The 24,101-nt window shown below is 41.7% G+C and overlaps 1 protein-coding gene across 2 annotated transcripts in view; it reads left to right on the forward strand.

Moving 5' to 3' along the window:
* SH3TC2 (SH3 domain and tetratricopeptide repeats 2) overlaps positions 1–9,966 on the forward strand; it is a 67,195-nt gene extending 57,229 nt beyond the window's left edge. For both annotated transcript variants that reach the window (XM_003933998.4, XM_074379569.1), the window contains 2 exons: positions 247–443; positions 1,931–9,966. In XM_003933998.4, the coding sequence (XP_003934047.1) occupies positions 247–443; positions 1,931–2,122 (389 nt within the window). In that variant the 3' untranslated portion in view covers positions 2,123–9,966. The remainder of the gene's footprint in view (positions 1–246; positions 444–1,930) is intronic.
* The last annotated feature ends 14,135 nt before the right edge of the window (positions 9,967–24,101 follow it).

Below are 24,101 nucleotides of genomic sequence, written 5' to 3' on the forward strand. Positions count from 1 at the left end.
CATTTTCTTTTGTAGCATGTATGGCAGGTGTTATGTTACATTTGCTTGTGGGATTATTTAAGGAATGTCTGTCATGTGAGACAATAAGCTTTATGAGTACAGGCACATCTTCTGTCTTATTCCCTTATATCCCAGCACAGTCCCTGACATCCAGTAGACCTTCAAAAAGTTTTATGGATTGAATGAGTGAACAAATGAAGGAAAGTGTTGGCTGCAGGATATCTCTGTCAGTCTTCTAATTCCTAGGAGATCGGAGGCAGGAGCTGGTGGCCTTTCACCGCCTGGCTACAGTGTACTACTCCCTACACATGTATGAGATGGCTGAGGACTGCTATCTGAAGACCTTGTCCCTCTGTCCACCCTGGCTGCAGAGTCCCAAGGAGGCTTTGTACTACGCCAAGGTGTATTATCGCCTGGGCCAACTCACCTTCTGCCAGCTGAAGGTAAGAGCCAGACTTCCAAGATTTCTTGACAGCCACCACCCAGCCATTCTGCTTCCTGACCCAAAGACAGTGAGGAGCCTTTGGGGTGGAGTTGAGAAAACCAGAGAGTCAAGATGTCGAGTCTTGTCTCACAGGGTGAGTAGTGGCTCTATAGGGGATGTGGAGGCTCTTCCCACTTAGTCCTGCTGAAGACCTCAAAAGATTGAGCCCCAGATATGGAGGCTATAGTGAGCTGAGACCTTAGCAGCTGGGACTGCAGGTACACACCACCATGCCTGGGTAATTTTTGTATTTTTTGTAGAGATGGGGTTTTGCCGTATTGCCTAGGCTGATCTCAAACTGTTGGACTCAAGCAATCCACCAGCCTCAGCCTCCCAAAATGGTGGGATTACAGGTGTAGGCCATCATGCCTGGCCCAGAACTTCTTATTTTTTGGTGACTTCTAGAGTTGTGTTGGTTGCAATTCTCTGTTACAACCCTGACCTTCATATTGTTTCCCTAGGTTTGGCTTCCATTTACCAGAGGTCCCTGTCCCCTGAAGCACAACCCTTAATCTCTTAATATAGCAGCTTCTGAATCACTCCTGTGTTTGGCCCCAGGGAATCCACAGGGCAGCTCTGCTGTTCTTTCCTTATTTGCCAGACTTTGCTTCTGGCCTGAATTAATTACTGACTTATGAGGGTTAATGGAAACCAGGCAGCCTTCTTGAGTCTCACCCAAAGAAGCATCTGTTTCTCATCTTTACTGTGTAGGGAGGGTGAAGGAGGTGGTGGGTCGGGGGGTGGTTTGTGAAGGACCCTCTAGTCATCTTGCCTCTGCCCCACAGCTCCCAGGGGCAAAGTGTGTGATCTGATCATGTCAATCAAGAACTCTAGGGATTGTAAAGAGAAAAACCTCAATTCAAACTTCCTTAGGCAGAAAAGGCAGCTGACTGGCTCGAAGACTGTGAGAGCTGAGTTACAGATTTAGCTGCAGATAGCTCTGGATCCTGTTCCTCAGTTGTCATCAGGGATTTCCCCAGCTTTCATTGTACCCCTTGACTCTGTATGTTTCTATTTTGCTTCATTTCTTGGCTTTTCCCCCTTCTAGCTACTGGCAGGTTCAAGTCCACCTCCGAACCTGCCAGTTGAGAGGGACCATTTTCCTTATTGAGTCACAGTGAAAAGTCCCAGGGAGTGGCAGACATAGGTCAGGTTTGGGTCATGTGCACATCCCTGAAGCACTGTGTCCAGGGCAATGATGTTTCACGATTGGCCAAGCCTGAGTAAGGGGCCACCTCTGTGCCTGAGATGGAAGGCACTGTGATTAGCGATGTCCCGAGGACCGCAGCGGAGGGAGAGAAGAGCCCCCCTAAGGACTCAGGAGATTGGGATGGACTATGGGGCCAAAAAAAAAAAAAAAAGCTAGAGTGGCCAGCACAGCCTCCTAGCCTGTCCTGGAAGTGTTGCTAATGCTGTCTCTTCTTTGCCCCCATACCATGGGGTTAGGATGCCCACGATGCCACTGAGTACTTCCTGCTGGCCCTGGCAGCAGCTGTCCTGCTGGGTGACGAGGAGCTTCAGGACACCATTAGGAACAGGCTGGACAACATCTGCCAGAGCCCCATGTGGCACAGCAGCCCATCTGGGCGCTCCTCAGAGAGGGCACGGTGGCTGAGTGGTGGTGGCCTGGCCCTCTGAGTAAAGTTGTCCTGTCTCTGGACATTTGGCAGGTCAGACTCTGCCCCCTGCGCTAGATTCTTAGATACTCATTGGGAGGGACCAAGTCTCTACCTGGCCTAGCCCTCTCATTTTACAATGAGAAGAATGAAGTCCAGAGGCAGAGTGGCTCATTGCAGGCCACAGAAAGATCTGATGGGGCAGCGATGAGAATTCCTGGCTCCGGGCTTTGCATCTGGAGTCTTTACCAGTTGATTGTTGCCTTCCACACAAACAGCCTCTGAAAAGCACTTTCTCCACATGTAATTCTGGAGAAGATGAGGAATCTTGCCCTCTGGGAATCTTCCTTCCTCCCCTAGTGAGGAAATGGGTCACTGCACTGGTGCAAAGGCAAGCAGATTGGAGTTTGTGTTCTTCATCGATTTTCTCAGGGAAAGACCTCCTCCCCTTGCCAGTGCAGGAACCTGTAGTTTCTTCCATTTCTTTCTTCAGAACCAAAGTAGGTATCACTCCTCGTGCTCACAAGGATTGGCAGAAGAGAATTCAGCAGGTTCTAAGCTCGAAAGGCACAGCCTCAGCGTGGCCAAATGAATTGCAGCAAACCTGACTTGGATTCACCATCTTCCTCCTGCCATAGAGCTGTGTTCCCACAGAGAACCTCCCAGAAACTCCAGGGAAGCTTTCCAAGAGCCGAGGCTTGGAAATTGAGTGTTAAGAAAATTATGACACACATTACATATAAATAGTGTATATGATTAAATATTGCCAGTTATATTTACACACACATTTTGTCTCATCCGCAATGGGGACAGATGAGATGGAGGACTTGAAGGGTCATTTTCGGTTTTTTTTAGACAGCATCTTGTTCTGTTGCCCAGGCTGGAATTCAGTGGTACAGTCAGGGCTCACTGCAACCTCAGACTTCAGAGCTCAAGCCGTCCTCCTGTGTCAACCTCTTGAGTAGCTGGAATTACAGGCACATGCCGCCATGCCCAGCTACAAGGCATCTTATTGATCTCAGGGCAGCTCCTTTACAAAGCACCTCTATTAATGACCTATCACTGCGGAGTAAACTGAGTGGCCTGAAATAATGCTTATAATCTCATGGTTTCTGTAGGGCAGGAATCCAAGCATGACTTAGCTGAGCCCACAGGCTGCTCAACTTCAACTAGAGAGGGATTGGCTTCCAAGCTCACCCACTCAGTTTTTGTGAAGAGTCAGCTTTTTGCTAGCTGTTGGCCAGAGGCTTCCCACCGCCGCTTGCCATGTGGGGCTTTCCACGGGGCGGTCACGACATGGCACCATGCTTCACCAGAGGGACCAAACAGGAGGAGCAAGAACCAGAGTGAGCAGGAGAGAAGGAAGTCACTGTCTTTCTATAACCTAATCACAGAAGTGACATCTCCTTAGTCTTGCCTATTCACTTCGTAATAAGTGAGTCACTAGGTCCAACTCCCACAAGAGGAGGAGTGTTGACCAACAGCTTGAATACCAGATGGTGAGGAATCATTGGGGATCATTTCAGAAGCGACCTACCACAGTATCTGAGTTCTTTGATAATGAAATCAGGAATTCTCTAAGACAGTGAACTGAAATCACGGGCCATTAGCCAGCAGCATCAGGATTACCTGTGAGATTGTTTGAAATGAAAATTCTAGGGCCCCACTTATGGTCTCTGAATCAGAATTTCTGGATGCTGGAACCCTGACCCGTGCAAGCTCTCCTGGTGATTTCAGTGCACACTAAAGTCTGGGAAGAACTGCTGCAGCACAAGAGCCCTCTGACAGCGTGCAGAACTGTCACCTGGTGACCTTGTTGAACATCAACTTCCTGGTTTCCATCTCTAAGAATTCTGATTCAGTAGATCTGTGATATAACCCAGGAACATGCATTTTTAGCAAGCAACTCAAGCAAACCTGATGCAGGGGGTTCAAACTTGCTCCTTGTGTGAACAAACAAGGAGACCAGCCATAATTCCCTCCATCTGATGGCCATCAGCTTAGCTTTTATTATCAGACCATCTGCCCTTGATTTCCAGCTTCTTGGACTGACCAGATGGTTGGCTGTATCGCAGTGTGAGATGGGAGCGTTGAGTTGAGCTGCCATTGCATCTTCTAGTCACCAACGTTGTCTGTGCATCGGCACGTATTTTCTCTTAGAGACATAGTTGGTTGTCAAAAGGCTGTCTACTCCAGAAAGTATTCTTCTCCAGGAAGGAAGTGAAATTATCTAATCCACGACCATGTAGAATAAATGCAGTTCTGCCCCCACCACAAGCTGTAAAAGCCCCAAGCTGGGAGGGATGTTGCGGTTGAGGCTATTCGGTCTAATCTCCCGTAAAGAGCCCTTTCAACAACATTCCTGGGAGACAGTCAGGGGCACATGCATTCCAGAACAGTTACACATCATATATTTAAAGAAGGCTCATGCAGCCCTGGACCCCATGCCACTGGCCATTCCCCGTCTGACTCAGGTTACAGATTCCTTCCTTTTTCCCACTGACTGCTCACTCTCCTCTGGCCAGATTTGTTTCTGTTTCTCTGAAAGAGCGGTTCCCATAACTGCACCAGTCTTTTGACATTGGCTGATGGATGAAGAGCACAGAGGGATGTTATTATACTTAATATGATTCTTCCTCTCCCCAGCAGCCACATCTGTCCTTGGTTTCTACTGGGCCTTATAATCAGCTGAAACTTGTGTGTCTTCTGACTTGAATTTCTGTTTGGACAGATCTTTCTCAATTGCTGCAAAGATACATATGCATTTTCATATGCAAACAAACACACATATGTGAAAGGCATTGTTTCTATCCATTTTACATTTCACTGGACATTTCAGCTAAAATGTTCTGATTCTGTGCACTTTGATATTCCTGTAAATCTGATGAATTCACCTGTAACCAGGTTAGTTATTAAAATGTTTAGCATGTTTCCAAAGACAAGGGTAAGAGTTTTTTTTTAAATGAGAAAAACATTATGCTACATAATTGCAATTACTATGTTCTATATGTAAATCACTTGCTAAAACTCTTTTAAAAAGTGTTTAAAATTTTCATTTTTAAAATGTGGGCCAACTATTCCCTTTGGAAACATGTGGATGCCATTTTTTTTTTTCATAATCCATGGAGAGTAAAGTGATGATTGGATCTGGTCTCTACTTAAACATTTTTAGAAAATAAGTGTATCATAGCCAAAGATGATCTAGTTACCTTCTTTATTCTAATTGTCCCCTCAAAACTTATGTGGGCTGTGTGGCTGCTGGCTCCTTACATCTAATCTAAATAAAGAACAAGGAGGGCATTGCAACATTGTGGAAAACCCTGTAACATGTTTGCTCAGCTTTCAGGTATACTAGTTCCTTGTCCAACAGTGTTAACATTCGGAAATCCAATACTGCTTTTGTCCTTTTCTTATTTGCTTTTTCCATTATATTAAGATGCCTTTATATTGTACCTCTGTATATTTAGGTATGTGTGTGTGTTCATTTTCTTCCTCTTTGTCAATATAATGCAGCTCATCTGGCAGCAGTTTATTTGAGGAAGGAAATATGCAGGAATGGAGGGTGTTAGGATGGGGACTGGGGGAGCCTATCACTAGAGGGAACCTGGGTTTTGGTCTTGTTTTTGACATTAAATTGCAGTGTGACCTTGGGCAAGTCACTTAACCTCTACACACTTCAGATATTTGTCCTCTGATATAAGAACCTCAGCTTTGGGTTTCTTTTCAGTAATGTTATTTTTATACTGGATGAACAGGATGAGAAACAGTATTGGAGAGATGAAATAATATATTTTTATAGCCCAATTTTATTCTCTTCTTTTTACAGATCAGTAAACTGAGGAGCAGAAGGGTAATTTTCTCCCAGACACATTGGTAGTTAGTGTCACAGACAGCAGTACTTGGTGTTGGGTGGGGGGAGGCTATGGTCTCATGACTCAAGGACTTAGTTGCACAAATGACAGGATTTCTGCTGTTTGGGGATACCGTCACAGTTGTTACGTATATATGTATGCGTGTGTGTATGTATGCATGCATTTATCACAATATGTACCATTCAAAGAGCCATTTGCAAAACATTTCCTAAATTGACTTACTTCGTTTACTCATATGAACATTTTTACAAAGGCTGACTAGTCTATATAGAAGAAAAACTTATATTGTTTTCCACAAACACAATTCCATAAATAACAGCAAAAACAATGAAAGCAAAACAATGCATTCACTTCAAGTTAGGTCCTGTTGTTCATTGCAAGCACCTAGCTTAGGCCTTATCTGGCATTGCCTGAAAATAGAGAGATTAATAAGTGGCAGAGGGAATAGATGACAGACTATCACCAACCACTTTTTCCTTGCGCACTCAGAGAAATGGAGTAAGCAGGGAAGAGGACTGAGCTTTTTTCCATGAACGTCAGTGTCATTCAGTGCCAGGTTTGGGCACACACCTTGGGAATTGGGGACGCAGCTGGGTCACAAGAAAGGGGCAAATGATTTATCATGTAATATGATTCAGTATCAGAAGCACTGTAATTGAAGTTAATTACAGGATGTTATGGGCACTGAGGGGAGGGGACTTTACCAGGCATCAATAGGGTTACCGGCATGAGGAAGGGCTTTCTGGAGGACATGACATTCAGACTGAGTTCTGAAAGCGAGATCTACTTAATTCTAACTGCAGACCAGCAGATTGGTATTGACAGACAGTGCATGTGTCAAGCAAAGGTCCGGAGGGTGGGCAGGGCGTGATGATTTCTGAGAACAGCAGGAAGTTCAGTGAGGCTGGAGCAGATTCAGGGAAGCAAAGAAGGTTTGGATTCTACCTGGAGGCTGAGGGAAAGCTGCAGAAGGGTTATAAGCAGTTGAAAGAAACATAGTCAGATTTGTACTTTCGAAAGATGATTCTGGAAGCAGCATGAGACTAGATTAGGGCAGCAGTGGGGAGGGTGGAAAACCCATTCGGACGTGGCTATTCCAGCAAAACACTTCAGCTTTGATTCAGCTATCCCGAGTCTTCACTAATGTTCTCCTTCTGATTTCACCTTGCATTTAGTTGCCGTATTTCCCTAGGCATCACTGCTCTGTGACGGTTTCTGCCTTTCCTTGTTTTTCATGATCTTGACAATTTTTGTCTCTTTTCCTCGTGTTAATTGCCCCCATTGTGATGTGTGGACAAGGAGCAAAGAAGGAAGAAATTCAGGAGAATGGGCTCTGCACTCAGGTGGTCGCTCAGGTGGGGGCAATGGAATGTGTTTTGGAGTTGGGCATACTTGGGTTAGAAACTGTTTCTTACTAGTTGCGTGACCTTCCACAAATTAATTAACTTTCCTGAGCCCAGTGCTGTCAGAATTATATCAGACTTCTTTATGTCAAAGACAAGGAAATGGCTAAAGCAAATCCATCTTTGGAGGTATTATAAATCTTGACATTGAGAAGTGAAGCCAAACCTAGAGGCATGGCCGGGCACCCTGGTCCTGCATTCAGGGACACTTGGGTCTGAAGTTACCCCTCCTGTATAGCACTGAGTGACCTGAGCAACTTGCTTTATCTCTTTAAGCTTCGATTATTCCTCTGCTCAGAGTTTTGAGACGAGATGCATGGATGGCTTGCTGTGAATACTCAATTGGTGGTAGCTGTCACACTGAAGCGGAATTGAGTAGATTCTTAGTAAGCACATCTATTCCTGGGTCCCATGGTGTAAGTGGGAGGGTGTATATGTTAGGGGTGCTCTTTGCTACTGGGCCTTTCACTTGGCAGTCTTCCCTCTTGGGTGGGACAGCATTTATTTCCCGATGTGTACCCCCTCACTCTCCGAATTCTATTTGATTATTCCAGAACTCAGGGGGCTGGAGGATGACGGTAGCTGGAAGTGCTGGTTTTAGGAATGTGTACTTCATTCACCTTCCTCTAAGGGACATCTCCCCAGAGAAGTAGAGAGAAATGGCTGCTTAGATGGTGGGGATTCTGCCCAGTTGCCATGGTGCCGGATCAAATATAACAGGTGTGGCCGGGACTGCGCAATGGGGTTATTTGGCTTGGCTTCCCAGTGGAGGCTCTGGGAGGCAGCTGGGAGGGAAGGATGCTGTGCTTTCAAAATGATTGTAAGAGTGAGAACCGAGCTGCCACTTCTAGCGCTGCCTTTGACTCCTTCTCCAGGATATCACACAAGCTTGAGGGATGCGGCTCGCTGAGGTGAACTTCCAGACAGGGTAGGTGAGAGGATGGTTGAGGTCACATGGATAAGGAGAAGACAGGCTAATTGACTGCTCTTCTTTTCTGTGAGAAATCCAAGAGTTCCAGTAGAGGGCAGTGATGTCTTTCCTAAATAGTGTTATCATTGCTAAGGAATGTATTTTAATATTAATAGTTCTGAATCAGACTAGGGTAGTGGCTTTCGAATCCTTTTTTTGTTGTTACGTTGTTGTTGTGGCCCACAGTAAGAAATGAATTTTCTGTTGTATCCTCATGTGCGTAGGTTTGTGCATATGCAACAACATAGAAGAATGCACTCTGATACATTCTGTTCTGTTCTATTTTATTCATTTAAAAAAATATTTTATTCTAGTTAAAAAAAGTCTCATTTATAACTCACCAGATGAATTTCTCATTCATTAACCTGTAGTTTGAAAAGTGCTGACCTGGAGGGAGGTCTCTAAAAAAGTGCAGGAGAGCTCTAGCCTTTGTTCTTTTCTATGTATTATGTGATGAATATCTTATTTCTTTTTGAGGCCAGGGGATGTGTACATCTCAAAATAAAAATAATAGTTGAGGCTGAACATGTGTTATGAATTAAGTCATCTACAAAACCTTCGTGATGACTCTTATGTAATCCAATAATATTTTGGTATAGTTACTATTATTTTTATCTCCACTGAGGTTTAGAAAATTAATGTGGCTTGTCTAAATCCAAAGTTAGTGGTGATCAAGGTGAGATTTAAACTCGTGTCTCTCTGATACTGGAGCTAGAAAATGAAACCATTATATTATATTGTGTTTCTGGCAGGTGACACATCTCTGAGAGGAATGCTATCACTAATATGATTATGAATACGAACTAGATTAAAACTTGTTTCAGCAGCCTGAAATACTGCGCTGAAATCAATACAATGATTCTGTTGTAATTGAATCAATCAAAATTGGTTACTTAGAACAGGATTGGAGATAACTGACTTTCCAGGAGGTCTTGAAAAAAAAAAAAAAAAAAAAAAAACCACTGGTGTTATTGTTGACCACAGCCAGGTAACTTAGCCTAGAAACAAACAAACAAACAAACAAACAAACAAACAAACTGTATTTCCCAAATGGAAAATAGAAGGAGGAAAAGAAAGTTTTGACCTATATTAGTGATTTGTCAAACAAATGATAAGATCTAGAAGTTGTATTTTGAAGAATATTCCAGGTGGGGAGTGAAATGAATGAAGGAAACTTGCAAGAGACTTCAGAGCCAATAATAGGTGGTTATGGACATCTGAGGAAGGGAAGCAGCCAGGTAGAGTTTTGTGGGTCCCACTTATCATGGTACCTACAGCTTGAATGGTGGTAGCAGAAAGAAGATCATGAACATGAGAGAATAACCTATTTTTGACACCATGGGAAAAGTTATTAGGGACATTCTTTTTTTTTTTTTTTTTTTTTTTGAGACGGAGTTTCGCTCGTTACCCAGCCTGGAGTGCAATGGCGCCATCTCAGCTCACCGCAACCTCCGCCTCCTGGGTTCAAGCAATTCTCCTGCCTCAGCCTCCTGAGTAGCTGGGATTACAGGCAAGCGCCACCATGCCCAGCTAATTTTTTTTTTTGTATTTTTAGTAGAGACGGGGTTTCACCGTGTTGACCAGGATGGTCTCGATCTCTCGACCTTGTGATCCACCCGCCTCGGCCTCCCAAAGTGTTGGGATTACAGGCTTGAGCCACCGCGCCCGGCTATTAGGGACATTCTTCTCCTCCAAATATGTGTTGTGAAACATATTCCCAGCCTGGGAAGAGCCCATGTTCATGTAGAGATGCTTTACTTCTTATGCATAAATATTGGTAGTAACACTTTTTTACTCAATATTTAGGAATGCTTAATTATCTACTTCCATAACCTTCCATTTTACTCTCTCTCTCTCTCTGTGTGTGTGTGTGTGTGCGTGTGTTTTAATTTAGGGTTGCGTGTTTTACCATTATCTATGAGAGGATTTTGAAAATAGATGCCTCATTTCTGTCTTTTACTTTAACCTTTCAAATCTAGCAGACCATATTTAAACATGATCTGTATGACTCAACTCCTTTATCTTCCTTGCATGGGCCAAATAAGTGTGAAGGTGACTTTTTTTTTTTGTTATTGAACTTGCTCGCACGTAGAGAACTTCTGATGTTTGTTCATTTGGGGATATATCGGACATCTACTTCATAGAGACATTCATAGGAATACCCCTGATTCTTTGAACATTGTACCAGACAGCAAGCAGTGAAAATGGCTACATCTGCTTTCCTCCTCAGGGGAGCTGCCAGGAGCCAGGCTGAAATAACAGCTGCATGGTAATCCTGGTGACCCAAAACTACTTGTTCATAAAACAAAACAAAACTAACTTTTGTCTGTCCTAGAACACATAGCTTTGGGGCTCTAGTGGGTGTAGGGAAAGGAGAGCAAACAGAAAGATTACTTGGATTTTTTATTTCTGGTTGTTTTAAAGGCCTAAGGACTTACGTAAACTGATATTCGGATCCTCTTCCAAGTCTTGTGGCATTCTTTTCTTTCTTTCCAAGTTGTGTGAAGGTCCATCTGTCTGTTTCTCTCTCTCTTTCTCTCTCTCTTTGGCAAGGTATCACTCTGTTGCCCAGGCTGGAGTGCAATGATGTGACCATAGCTCACTGCAGCCTCGACCTCCTAGGCTCAGGTGCTCAGGTGATCCTCCCACTTCAGCCTCCGAGTAGCTGGGACTACAGGCTTGCACCACCATGTCCAGCTAATTTTTTTTTTTGGTAGTTTTTGTAGGGATGGGTTTTCACCATGTTGCCCATGCTAGTCGCAAACTCCTGGGCTCAAATGATCCACCCGCCTAAGCCTCCCAAAGTGCTGGGATAATAGGTGTGAACCATGGCACCAGGCCAGTCTGTCTCTTTTTTCTTTTTCCTCATGTCCTTAGCATTTCTCTTTTGCTTGTGTTCGTTGGTCCCTATACTTTTCCTTCAAAATACTTATCATACTGTCTTCCGCAATGGTTGAACTAATTTACACTCCCACCAACAGTGTAAAAGTGTTCCTATTTCTCCACATCCTCTCCAGCATCTGTTGTCTCCAGATTTTTTAATGATCTCCATTCTAACTGGTGTGAGATGGTATCTCAATGTGGTTTTGATTTGCATTTCTCTAATGACCAGTGATGGTGAGCATTTTTTCATATGTTTGTTGGCCTCCTGTATGTCTTCTTTTGTAAAGTGTCTGTTCATATTTTTCACCCACTTTTGAATGGGCTTGTTTGTTTTTTTCTTGTATGACCTAAAAATAGAAATCCCATTTGACCCAGCAATCCCATTACTGGGTATATATCCAAAGGATTATAAATCATTCTACTATAAGGACACATGCACACGAATGTTCATTGCAGCACTGTTTACAATAGCAAAGACCTGGAACCAACCCAAATGCCCATCGATGATAGACTGGACAGGGAAAACGTGGCACATATACACCATGGAATATTATGCAGCCATCAAAAACGATGAGTTCGTGTCCTTTGTAGGGACATGGATGAACCTGGAAACCATCATTCTCAGCAAACTGACACAAGAGCAGAAAATCAAACACCACATGTTCTCACTCATAGGCGGGTGTTGATCAATGAGAACACATGGACACAGGGAAGGGAGCACTACACATTGGGGTCCGTTGGGGGGAAATGGGGGAGGGATGGGGGTGGGGAGGTGGGAAGAGATAGCATGGGGAGAAATGACAGATACAGGTGAGGGGAAGGAAGGCAGCAAACCACACTGCCATGTGTGTACCTATGCAACAATCTTGCATGTTCTTCACATGTACCCCAAAACCTAAAATGCAATTAAAAAAAGAGAAAAAAAAACCTAACAACTTTAACAAAACAAAATACTTATCATAGTTTAAAAGTATACTTTATTGTAAGTTTTTTGTTTTGTTTTGTTTTGGTAAATATTCCATGTGTACCACTTAGATTGGAAGTTCCATGGAAGAAGGAATCTTGTTTGGGTCACTCAGCTCTGTATTTCCAGAGTGCATCCCAGTGTCTGATGCACGGCAGGCTCTCAATAAAGATTTTTTTTTTTTTTTTTTTGAGACAGAGTCTCGCTCTGTCACCAGGCGCCAGGCTAGAGTGCAGTGGCGCGATCTCAGCTCACTGCAACCTCCGCCTCCTGGATTCAAGCAATTCTCCTGCCTCAGCCTCCCGAGTAGCTGGGACTGCAGGCACACACCACCACGCCCAGCTAATTTTTGTATTTTTTTTTTTAAGTAGAGACGGGGTTTCACCGTGTTGACCAGGATGGTCTCAATCTTTTGACCTCGTGATCCACCCACCTTGGCCTCCCAAAGTGCTGGGATTACAGGCATGAGCCACCACGCCCGGCCTTTAAAGATTTGTTAAATGAGTGAATAAAAAAATAAAGGAATGAAATGTTGGGCTCAGGTTTTGACCTCTTCTTGTCACTTATAAGACGAAGAAAGTCTTAAAACTATATTATAACTACTTATTGCTCATGAGTGATGGAGAAATCAGGTGATAAGGCTGCTCACATACATAGCAGATATTCAGCAAAAGTTTATTGAGAACAATAAGCATAATTTTCATTTGTTTAGAATAAGTTGCTATAGATGTGGTGTTTCTTTTCTTAATTTTCAAAAAGGTAATAGTTTGAACAGGGATAATCATGCTCTTTTACTGAAGCTGTAACAGTCATTGTGCTAAATAATTTACCTACAGTATAGGATTTGATCCTCCAAATGATCCTCCAAAGAAGGTGACATTATCTTCCCTTTTCAGATGAAGGAATCAAGGTTTAAAGTACTTCAAATGTTTGCAGAGATTCAAAACCAGTTTTGTCTAACCTGAAAAATCAGTGTTTTACATAATTATATAACTGGTTACACGTTTTTCTTTCAGAACTTAGGATCTTTAAGATAAATATTTCTCTTTTGAACATTTGAATGTTTCCCTTTGTCTTAAAGAGGAGGGATGATAGAAAATCTAGGGGCAGGGATCTTGGCTTATATAAGCATTATTGCACCAAACACCACAGAACATCCCTTCGGTGATGGAATAAAGAGCCAGGGGATAGGTGGCACATTTAAGGTATTTTGAGGTCTGAGTGGTTCAGAGTATTGTTTCAGAATCTCAAGTCTCTTTCCTTGGGAAATCATAAGTTCAGGGCGTGGTGAGATGCAGGATGAAAAGCTCATCCTTACCCTTGAATATCTGTTAGTCTGTTTAGGGGAGATTGGATGCATGTGTGCAAAGCACTAGGAGGAAAATTCTGAGTTTAGCTGGGACAGAGGAGTCAGATGGTCACCCATCTATTCATCCATCCACTCACCCACCCATTCATCCATCCATCCATCCATCCACCCATCCATCCATCCATCCATCCATCCATCCATCCACCCATCCTTCTGTCCATCCATTCACTTATCCAACCAGCCAATTAACCAACCAACCATCTCACCACCCAACCACCCACCTACCCAACAAAGCAAGCAAGCAACCAACCAACTAATATTGAACACCTCTTATGTGGTAAACTCACAATCCAGTGAGCAAGATCATGACAGTCCCTGACTTCATGAGTCACATGGCCTCCAAGGCAAGTCAGAATCCTCTGATGAACTTACCTGTTTTTCTTATCGTCACAGTTTAAATTTGAACACTTATACCTCAAACACTGTTCTAAAGGTTACTCTTATTATATAATTGACTTCCCTTAATTTCTCTGACCTACAAGAAATAATTGCATTGTATAATTATTCATATAACACATATGAAGAAATGAGTTCAAAGACGTTAAGAGATTAATTCCTACTCAAAGTCCTGTAGATAGAGAGTGGCAGCATCAGGACACTAATCCAAACCTTATCTATATTGCAAGTATTGCATAAAACCTTTGCTGAAATTCTGATCAATTTTATAGAACTTCAGCTAGCAAGCTCTTGTTCACCTGAACTTCCTGTCTAGGCTGCATGGTGGCACCACTGAACAACTGCACTCTTATCAAATGTGTGACCTTAGGTGAGTTGTTAAGCTCTTGGTGCTTCATGTTTGTCATTGGCAAAATGGAGATGATAATAGTACTTATCTCACGGGATTGTGGTGTGAATCAAATGTGTTAATATATGTAAAGTGCTTGGCCCATGTTATATAAGTGTTGGCTATTACTGTTATTGTGTTGACAGACGTTTCAGAAGAGTACTTGTTTAGGCGAAGAAGATAATGAACACTTCTTTGTTGAACTTGTGGAACTGAGACTTGCTTAGAGGAATGTAATCTGGGCTAGATGCTTGGCTGTTTAGGCGAGCATAGAAGACAGGGATGGCCTCAGTCTGCCGCCTATGTCCGAGCATCATCTGCAAATGATTGTCTCCATCACTTACCGAGCACAGGTATAGGAAGTTGTAATCTCCCTTTATTGGTGCTGTTATTTTGAACGTATGTTTAGTCTGGCAGGCATTTTGATCTCCATGATTTATTGCTGTGGGTGTTTTGACTCCATGCTTGTAAGTACAACATAAAAAACACCAATAATAGCCACATTTTTCTCGAGAAAGTATTTTCTTAATTAATGCTGACTCAGTTTCACTCCAAGATAAGTGTTCGATACAGAGCAGTAAAATAATTTCTACCTTTTTCATCTTTTTTATTTTATTGAAATCATTTTACAGAGGATAATTCGTTTGCATGTGAAATTTCACAATGATAGCTTGTAATTTATTGACAGTAATTTATTTGGGTCAAATTTTAGCTTCTGCCACTGTGAATTTTCCATTGTAGTTTTATTTCTACTAGGTCAAATTTTTCTGTTTCAAATTTGATTGATCTGAATTTTATTGGGACAGTTTGATTCCTCTGTGAATGTTTACGCATTAACCCATTTTTTTTGTGTAGGTTAGCTGTAGTCAGTTTTATTTTGAACTGATTATTTCAACCAAGGCAGTGAGGGGCAAATGCCCAATCACCTTAAGCATCTATGGAAGCCTGGGGTGAGGCCAGGTAAAGGCAGACTGGACCAGGTCTAAATGAAATGCTGTGGAATAAGTTTTCATTCACAGAAGATTGGCAGAGTGGCAGATCAGTGGTAACTATCAATGATACAAACTTCAAAGAAATGACGAGATACAGAGGTCCGAGGTTAAAGTCAATGATATATGTGAAGCATGATGATTTTCCAAACTATTCCCAAACACTCCGAACTGTGCATGTTATACCCAGCACTTTAATCCCGGAAGATTCTTGGTGCATGTTGCAGGGGTGAGTTAGCTCAGTGTGATGTAGTCAAAGAGCAGTGGGACTGGGGTCCGGTGATCTTGGATCTGAATTCAGTTCTGTCACTCCTTAAGTGATAGCATTAATATTGCCATGTTACAGAAGCAGACTTATCACACCGGGATAAGTCCATTTTCCACCTGAGGTCTCAGTTTTACCAACGGTCAAAAGATGACTCGAAAATTTCACAGACCCCTTTGAAAATCTGAAAAAAAAACTATGAAATCTCTTCTTGGAATTATGTACACACACCCATATTTACACATACTTTCGAAGGGCTCATAGACCCTTTAATGCACGCCCAAGGAGGATGAGTTAAAAACCTCAGCCTCTGTAATCTGTCAGGACCTGTCCAGGGTTGACATGCTAGGGCTTAGGTAAGTGTTATATATGTGTCCTCCAGGTGATGTCTGAGAACTGACACACACACTGCTTATGGATAAAAATGGAGACATCCAGAAAAGTAGGATCTGGAACCCTTTGTATTCATCAATGGTTTCTTAGTGTTTTCATTAACATTATAAATGGTTAAGAGCATAGACCTAGGGATTATGCTGCCTGGGTAAAAATCCTTGCTCTGTGCATGGTCTTGGGCAAGGCATTTAACCATTCAGGGCCTCCATTTCTGCTTCTGTAACATGGGAATATTAATGCTAACAACTTCATAGGGCTTTTGGATGAAACAGCTAATGTTCAATTGTTACCTCTTATTACCTCATGATTGAACTCATGTTCAGATAACTTTATGTCATACAAAGTGGAAGCTGGTGAGCTTTGGAGACCCTCTAGCTCAGCTTTGTTGTTGTATGAAAGGTGAACCAGAAAAACGAAAGCCTTACCCACGGTCACCCAACACATCCATGTTAGGGTTGCTCTCTGACACTCCTCTTAGACACCAGGCAAGTTGAGTCACCATGACATCATCAGCATACCAGCTTCCAATGCAAGAGGATTCTCGCCTCCATGGATAAAGTCCCATGTGATGATCTACCATATTTGTAGAGTTCTCTGACACCAGCTATTTCTGCTGTGAGTATAGAGTGATTCAGGGCAGGTTGGATGCCAGTGAGTATAATTTCTATAAAAGCAATTTGCAAGAACTTCTCATTCTACCTGGAAATTAGTCACACTGATTCTAATTACAAGGCTTTTGTGACCCCAGCTGACTGGTCACCCCTCCCAAAGCAAGCATTTCAACCATCCACCTGCAATGTCTGGAGACTACTTGATGTTACCACCACTAAAAGAACTGGAACTCCTTGGGGAAACCCTACAGACATAACCACTGTATTATTTGACAGAAAGCAAATGCTAAGGTAGAAGCCCACTCAAGAAACTTTCAAAGACTCCTGGGTCCTGGGAAATACAGGATAAGCCCATATGGCTGAGGTTAGCTTTGCTGTCAAGGGAGCTATGGATTTTATTGTTGGAGGAATGGTTTGTGTTGCTACTTCCACCAAAGAAATTGACCGTCTTCTTCAGGGCAGAGCAAGGGTTACACATACCCTACTGAAAGCACCTCCTTTGCCCTGCTGGTTTCAGTAGTAGGAAGTACATTCCTGCAGTATATTCACTCTCACACCCAATATGGTAGTATGGGTAAAAGCTTTTGTATGAACAAGAAAAAGTCCTCTGTATATGTTAATTTCTACTCCATGTGTAGTTATTGGACTTTTGCCCTGAATGCTCCTGGTGTTTTAAAGGGCCATATTAAAGGTTTTGGGGCTTCTGAGGGATTGGGGTTTTGAAAATTCCCTGGAAAGTGTCAACGGATGTTCAAAAAGTGATCTAATTCTAGATTTTAGGAAAAGAAGTTTGTGGTAGGACTTGGCTGGGACCTCAAGGCCTAGAGTCATGCTGGACTCTGACATTTGGCAGTGTTGGGACCTTGGAGACATGACTTAACCTCTCTGGGCCTCAGTTTTCTCACTTGTTAAATGGGTTATTCTAGAATTTGCCTTATGGAGTTTCTCTAAAGATTAAAAGAGATGATGTACTTAGAATACTTAACCTAGGGCCTTGTTTATTGCAAATATTTAATATATAATTGCTATTATATTTTTTGCCCTGTGTACTCTATAATAAACACTACAGCTAATGTTTACTGAGCATTTATGGTGTATCAGTACTGGATGAAATTCTTTGAATGCATGATTTCAATTAATGCCCACAACAACCTCAAGGGTGGTATGATTAACATGCCCATTTTATAGGTGGGGGGATGAGGTCTTGGAGAAGTTCGGTCATTTGTTTGAGGTTTGATAGCTTGTGAGTAGTAAGGCACAACTAGAACGAAATAAGGGAAACATTTTGAGTGAGAGAAAAGGTTGCTTGTCTCAAATCCAAAGAAGAAAGCCAAGTGATAACCCTTGAACATTGAAGTTATGAGGATTATGTTTTTGAACCATAAGATGTAACAAGTGACATAACAAACCACCCCAAAAGTTTCTTACCTAAAACAGCTTATCATCATCTCTTGGTCTGATGGATTGACTGGGCTGGGCACTTCTCGCTTGGGTTCTCTACTGTGGTTGCAGTCCGATGGTGGCCAGAGCTAGAGTCATCGAAAACTCCTCTCGGCTGGACATCGAAGATTGCTTCCTCACGGGGCTGGCAGTTGATGCTAATGGTTGGTTGGGAGCTCAGCTGGGGCTGTGATCAGCTGGAGCCATGAGCCATGTCCACTGCATGTGGCTGGGCCTTCTTACAGCATGGTGGCTGAGTTCCAAGAGAGTGCATTCCAAGAGCTAGCATTCCAAGTGATTAAACCAGGAGCTGCAAAGCTTCTTATGACCTGGCCTCAGAAGTCACACAGTGTCACATCTGGTGCATTTTATTGTTTACACAAGGCCAGCCTAGAGCTGGTGTAGGAGGGGATTACTCAATGCCGTGAACACTGGAAGCCTGGTTCACTTGGGGCTATCTTGGGGACTAGATAGCAAGGCAGCTCTACAGATATCACTCTCATCTGGGGTAGTATTTTTGATAATGATTTTCATGTTTATGGGAAAAGGAGTAAAGATGCTTTGTTACTTGCTTTTTATAAAATCTAGTTTGTTCCATTGAGTCCTCCACCATTGAACTTCTAGCATGTGTGCATAGAGTTTTTATTACCCAGTGAAGCCAAAAGAACCCAGTCTCATCCTTAAGAAATGCAGGAAATACATTAGGCAAGCCACCCTCTCTGTCTCCAAGCAGGCAGACGTGGCTCTCTGTCCCTGGCCACAGGCAGGCACAACAGCATTCTCAGCACTTCCTTGTACATCTGGAGAAGTGGCCAAAGTGGAGATGGTTTACTTTTGGGTCAGCTCACTTTGGGTGCAGCCACAGAATGGAGATTTTCAGATGAGAAATTCTGTTTTTCAGAACACCTGTAACACACACACACACACACGCACGCATGCACACACACATACACACACATGCACACACACATACACACACACAGATTTTGAATGAGGCCTAGAGTGAAGACGTGACTTGCTGAGCTTCCCACCTTGTGAAGTGGTGGGGAAGTGACCACAACTTTGTTCTTCTAAATCTTAATCTGATGATCTTCACTGAATCACTCCACTACACTCGTTATAAGCTTTCCCCTTGTAGTCATATAATGACTCCCCAATGTAGTCATTGCTGGCGCTTAGTTATTTCAGTGTTTGTACATAGTGAGACTCTCAGAAAATGCTATAGGTGGGAAACCCAGCCAAATATGTGGGAATCTTATGGAATATGCCCAAGACTACAGATGTAAAGATCACACAGGTCTGCTGTGGGATAGAGCTGTTAGCTGGAAGCTCAGCGTAACCTCTCCTGAATAAGCCCTGGGAGAGTTTCAACACCTTATCTCCTCACGTTTACTTATGTACTCAATAAACAGTTATTAGATTCATCATATGTGCCTGGAACTGCCCCAGGCTTTAGCAATAGATCAATGAACAAAACTCATAAAGTTCTTGACCTCTTGGCACTTAACAATCCAGTGACAATATTCCTCAACATTTCCAATGGTGACAAAGAGAACCAATATTTGTTCAAAACAAAGACAATCGGCAAAAATGTGCTTTTAGTCCTCTCCCTACAGAGGGGTTACAGTAGTTAAAATATAATTTAAATCAAATTAAATTTAGAAGCATTTGATTTTCACATTCCTTCTAAAGTGTGAGACTAATAAGATGCTTTTGGAATGGATATAAATAAAGAATTTCAAATTAGAGAACTAAGCACAATGGGCTACCATGAAATGCATTAGTTGGGGAAATAATATTTCGTTTTCCAAAAATCATTTAGAAACAATAGCTCCCTGGCATTGAACTGGAGTCTTTGAAAACTCTGCCTCTCCTTGGAATTCTTGATATGACCTCATATTATTGCATTGTTAAATAATCTCAACATTTTTTGGGTGTAACTGATTTAACAAGTTAACACTTGATGCTGTTTATACAACATGTCCCTTAAAGGAGCAAGACAGAACAGGACTGGGAGATTACAGCATGGGAATGGGATTTAGGCTCGTCACATTTGGTTGACTGAGCAATTCTTATGCTCTGATTTGGCTTATTATGGTGCCTACAAGTCACCCTAACAAGTGGCTTAATAATTTGTCAAAAAAGGTATCTGTCATATAGTCAAACCTGTTGAGTATGAATGATTTAATTGAAATTCACTTTTACAATGATAATTCAACAAGCATTTATTAAGAACTTATGATGTCTTAAGCAATGTAGTTGACAGAGGTTGCTATTCTGGCAGATCTTAACTCACTAAGGGTCAGAGAGACAGCGGAAAAATAAGTGCTGTGATAAAAGTAAGATAGGGAGATGTGATAGGGTGTGAGTGGGGTTACTTTAAGTTGGGTGGTTATCAATCATGATAAGGACTGACATGGTATAATTGTTTAAAGGCTGGTTGTGTCTGATTTTTGTTTAAACCAGCCTTTGGAAGGGGGCTGCACAGGTTAATGAGAGAACCAGGCAAAGGGGCAGAAGTTCTAAATTCTCTAACTAGCTCTACCATTAGTAACGTTGAGGTTGGCTTTCCAGGGCCTCCATTTTCTCACTCAGTCTATCATTAAGAGCTGGGACCTAATAGAAAATCTCTAAGGTTCTTTTGGTTTTAACATTTAGTAATCACATGATTTATGCTATTAGGTTTTAAGAACACTCACTAGCAATGTCTGTTTTTTAATTAACACAATGTTTAATTCCTTTCTGATTTCACATATTTTTTTTTTCTCTTGTTCTTACAAAAACTCTGTCGAGATGAAAAAACTGTGATATAAGTCAGTTAGGTAATATACCCAACTTCACATGGGTAGTAAAATAAGGCTATTAAGGAGGGCTTTAGTGAGTGACAATTGATTATGATTGGATCAGAACAGCCATACTTAAAGATGTTGAACTAGTGAATTCTAATTTCCTTTTAAGTGCCAATATTCATTTATGTGTTTTTAAAAAATCACTCCCATATATGGTAGTCTGTAAGTCTCATGTCAGAAAAATGATCAAGTGGTAGGTTACTTTGCTCTGAGCACTGATATGAAGTCTTTTGAGCCCTAATGGAGATGTGACAATGTGCCAAATCTACATAAAATGACATTTCACACATTGATAAATAAAGGTGGCTATTGCTGCTGGGAATGCAAAATGAAACAGCTGTTTTGGAAAATGCTTTGGCAGTTTCTTATAAATTAAACATACACTTACAGAATAACCCAAAATTCCTACTTCTAGGTATTTATACCAAAGAAATGAAAACTTAGGTACACAAAAACCTATACACAAATGTTTAGAGTCGATCTATTTATAGTTGCCCAAAATTGGAACACCCAATGTCCTCCAACTGGGAAATGGATAAGCAAACTATGATGTATTCATACAACGGAATACTACTCAGTAATAAAAAGAAATGAACTCTCAATACATGCAACAACTTGGAGTTATATTGAATGCATTATGCTAATTAGAGGAAGTCAAACTCAAAATGCTACATACTACATATCATCCATATGGCATTTTAAAAACTATAGGATCAACAAACAGAACTGTGCTGTGAGTTGGAGGAAGAATTGATGTTAAAAGACACAAAGAAATTGTTTGAAGTGGTGGAGCTGTTCTGTATCTTGATTGTGGTAGTGGGGACACAACTGAATGCACTTGCCAAAACTCATAGAACTCTGCAACTAAAAAAAAAATTGTATTATATATAAATTATACCTTCCTAACAGGGTACCCTAAAAAAAGTAGAAATATATTTTTGGATGTGTTTCGATTTTAAGTGCTTTGAGTGAATAGTTTCTTTTTTCCAGAAAAGCAGCTCATTCTTATTCGGTGTTTACTTTCTGAGGCTGTCAAGTGGAGTCAGAACCAATAAAAATTCTATCAAGAAGAGTCTCAGTTAGCCAGATCAGCTTGCTCAGGTTGGTGGAACCATGAAAACTAGATAAGAAATAATGAGAGTAGCCTTCCATTGCTTCGATCCCTAGGATTCACTTCCAGTCCTGTTTTACACACTTTGTAAATGGTACCTCTATAATCCATTATGCTTTTTGGCATCATTGCTCACTTTGACTATTTGTAGATTACCAATTGTTTGAAGTCAAAGAAGTGAGTGGAGTACACACCCTTCAAGGTGAAGCAGGAAACAGATTTCTCCTTTCGAGTACAAGTTTTCTTAGGTCAGATACTGGAAACAAATTTATTTATGCCACCAAGCACAGCTCTTTGAGGGCTGGAACACCCACTAAACACCTAAGCAAAAGTGGACATTTACCCTTCAGGAATACAAGCTGACAAATTCCTTCCTATATGCCAACCTGAAAGACCAAGGCTTGGAGGTATATGAAGCATTGCCCAGTCCAGAGTGAGGCAGAAGACTGAGTCAGGGGTTTCGACTTAGTCAAGGAATGCTCAATTTTCACCTTTTCCCTCTTCCCACATATCTTCCTCAGGAGTCATCAGCCCAGACAAGGCCCCAAGGTTTTTCCCAATATACTTCTTTAGGAAGTCACTATAAGTCAAGTGGAGTTGGTATTTATATGGCATTTGTTCCTTTTAAAATTTATTTTTAATTGATAAATGATAATTATATATATTTATAAGGTATAATGAATAAACTGAAAAATTCAATAGAAAGCTTCAACAGTAGGTTAGATTAAGCAGAAGAAATAATGAGTTAACTGAAAGACAAGACATTTGAAATTATCCAGTTGAAGGAACAAAAAGGAAAAAGAATAAAAGAAGTCTGTGGGATCTATGGGAAACCATCAAGAGAACTAATATTTATATAATGCAATTTCAGAAAGAGAAGAGAGAGATAAAGGGACACAAAGCCTAGCTAAAGAAATAATAGCTGAAAACGTCCCAAATCTGGGAAGAGATATCAATATCCATGTACAAGAAGCTGTTTGCAGGTTCTTTTCACTTTTAGAAACAGAAGGTGAAACTCAAATTGGCTTAAGTAATTTTTAAAAAATGTATTGGTTCAAGTGGCTTAAACACCACGCTGGTTCCAGGAGCAGGTTGATAGTACCTCAAATATGTCACCATCTCTTGGTTGGGCTTTCCTTGCTCATTCCTAAGCTTGATGCAGTTTCAGGGTGGTGACCAGCAGCTTACATCTTACCTTCCCTCTCCCCTGGGTTTGACTGGAACAGAAAAAAGAGCATCTTATTCCCCAGCACTTTGGACAAAAGCTCTGGATGTGATGGACATTGTGACAGGGAAATAGAATACCATTGTTTGACCAGCCTGGGACATCTGAATTCAGGGATAGAGAACACAGATAGGGGCCATTGGGAGGGGGAAGGAAACCCCAAAATAGGAAACTAGATTACTGTTACTGGAAGGGAAATGCGCACTTTAGCAAGATGAAACCAATATGCAATTCAGCCCCCAGATATGCAGAAGTGCCAAAAAGTGTACTGCATTTGGTTTCTTGGGACCTCCACCTGGATAAACTAAGTTCAAGGGTTCAGGATGGACCTGACAGGATGCTTCTACTCCAGGTACATTTTTTCTTGGTGCTCCTTGCTGTCTATCTCCTTTTGAGCTGTTTTAATCCACTTAGAACCTGGTCTGTTCCCTCCATTATCGTATCTCAGGCCACAGGTATATTCATGACACCCAGTGCCCTGCTTCAGAGAGACAAGGTGGGAGTTTTTCAAAAGGAATTTGTACTAAAAATGGTAAATGGCAATTTGAAAAAAAAAATCAACGAAGAAATGTAACAAAAAATACAGCACTCAAAATGCTTTTAACAGGACATATTTTATACAGCATGTGCTTTAAGCCAAATTAAGTAAAGACTAGCCATGGATTAGATCCCAGAAGGTGAGAACAGCAAGAGACATTTAAAACATTCTGTTAATTCTCCCTTTTTATCCCATACATGGGACAGTAAGGCCCAGGAAAGGGAACAACTGAACCTGACATCAGCATCAATGTCAATGCCGATGTCAGTGTCAGAGCTGGGCCTAGAACCAACATCTTCTGCTTCCAGGTATGATGTCTCTGCTATTTCAGTCTC

This window comes from Saimiri boliviensis, chromosome 1, assembly GCF_048565385.1.
Source record: "Saimiri boliviensis isolate mSaiBol1 chromosome 1, mSaiBol1.pri, whole genome shotgun sequence".
NCBI classification, from domain to species: domain Eukaryota; kingdom Metazoa; phylum Chordata; class Mammalia; order Primates; family Cebidae; genus Saimiri; species Saimiri boliviensis.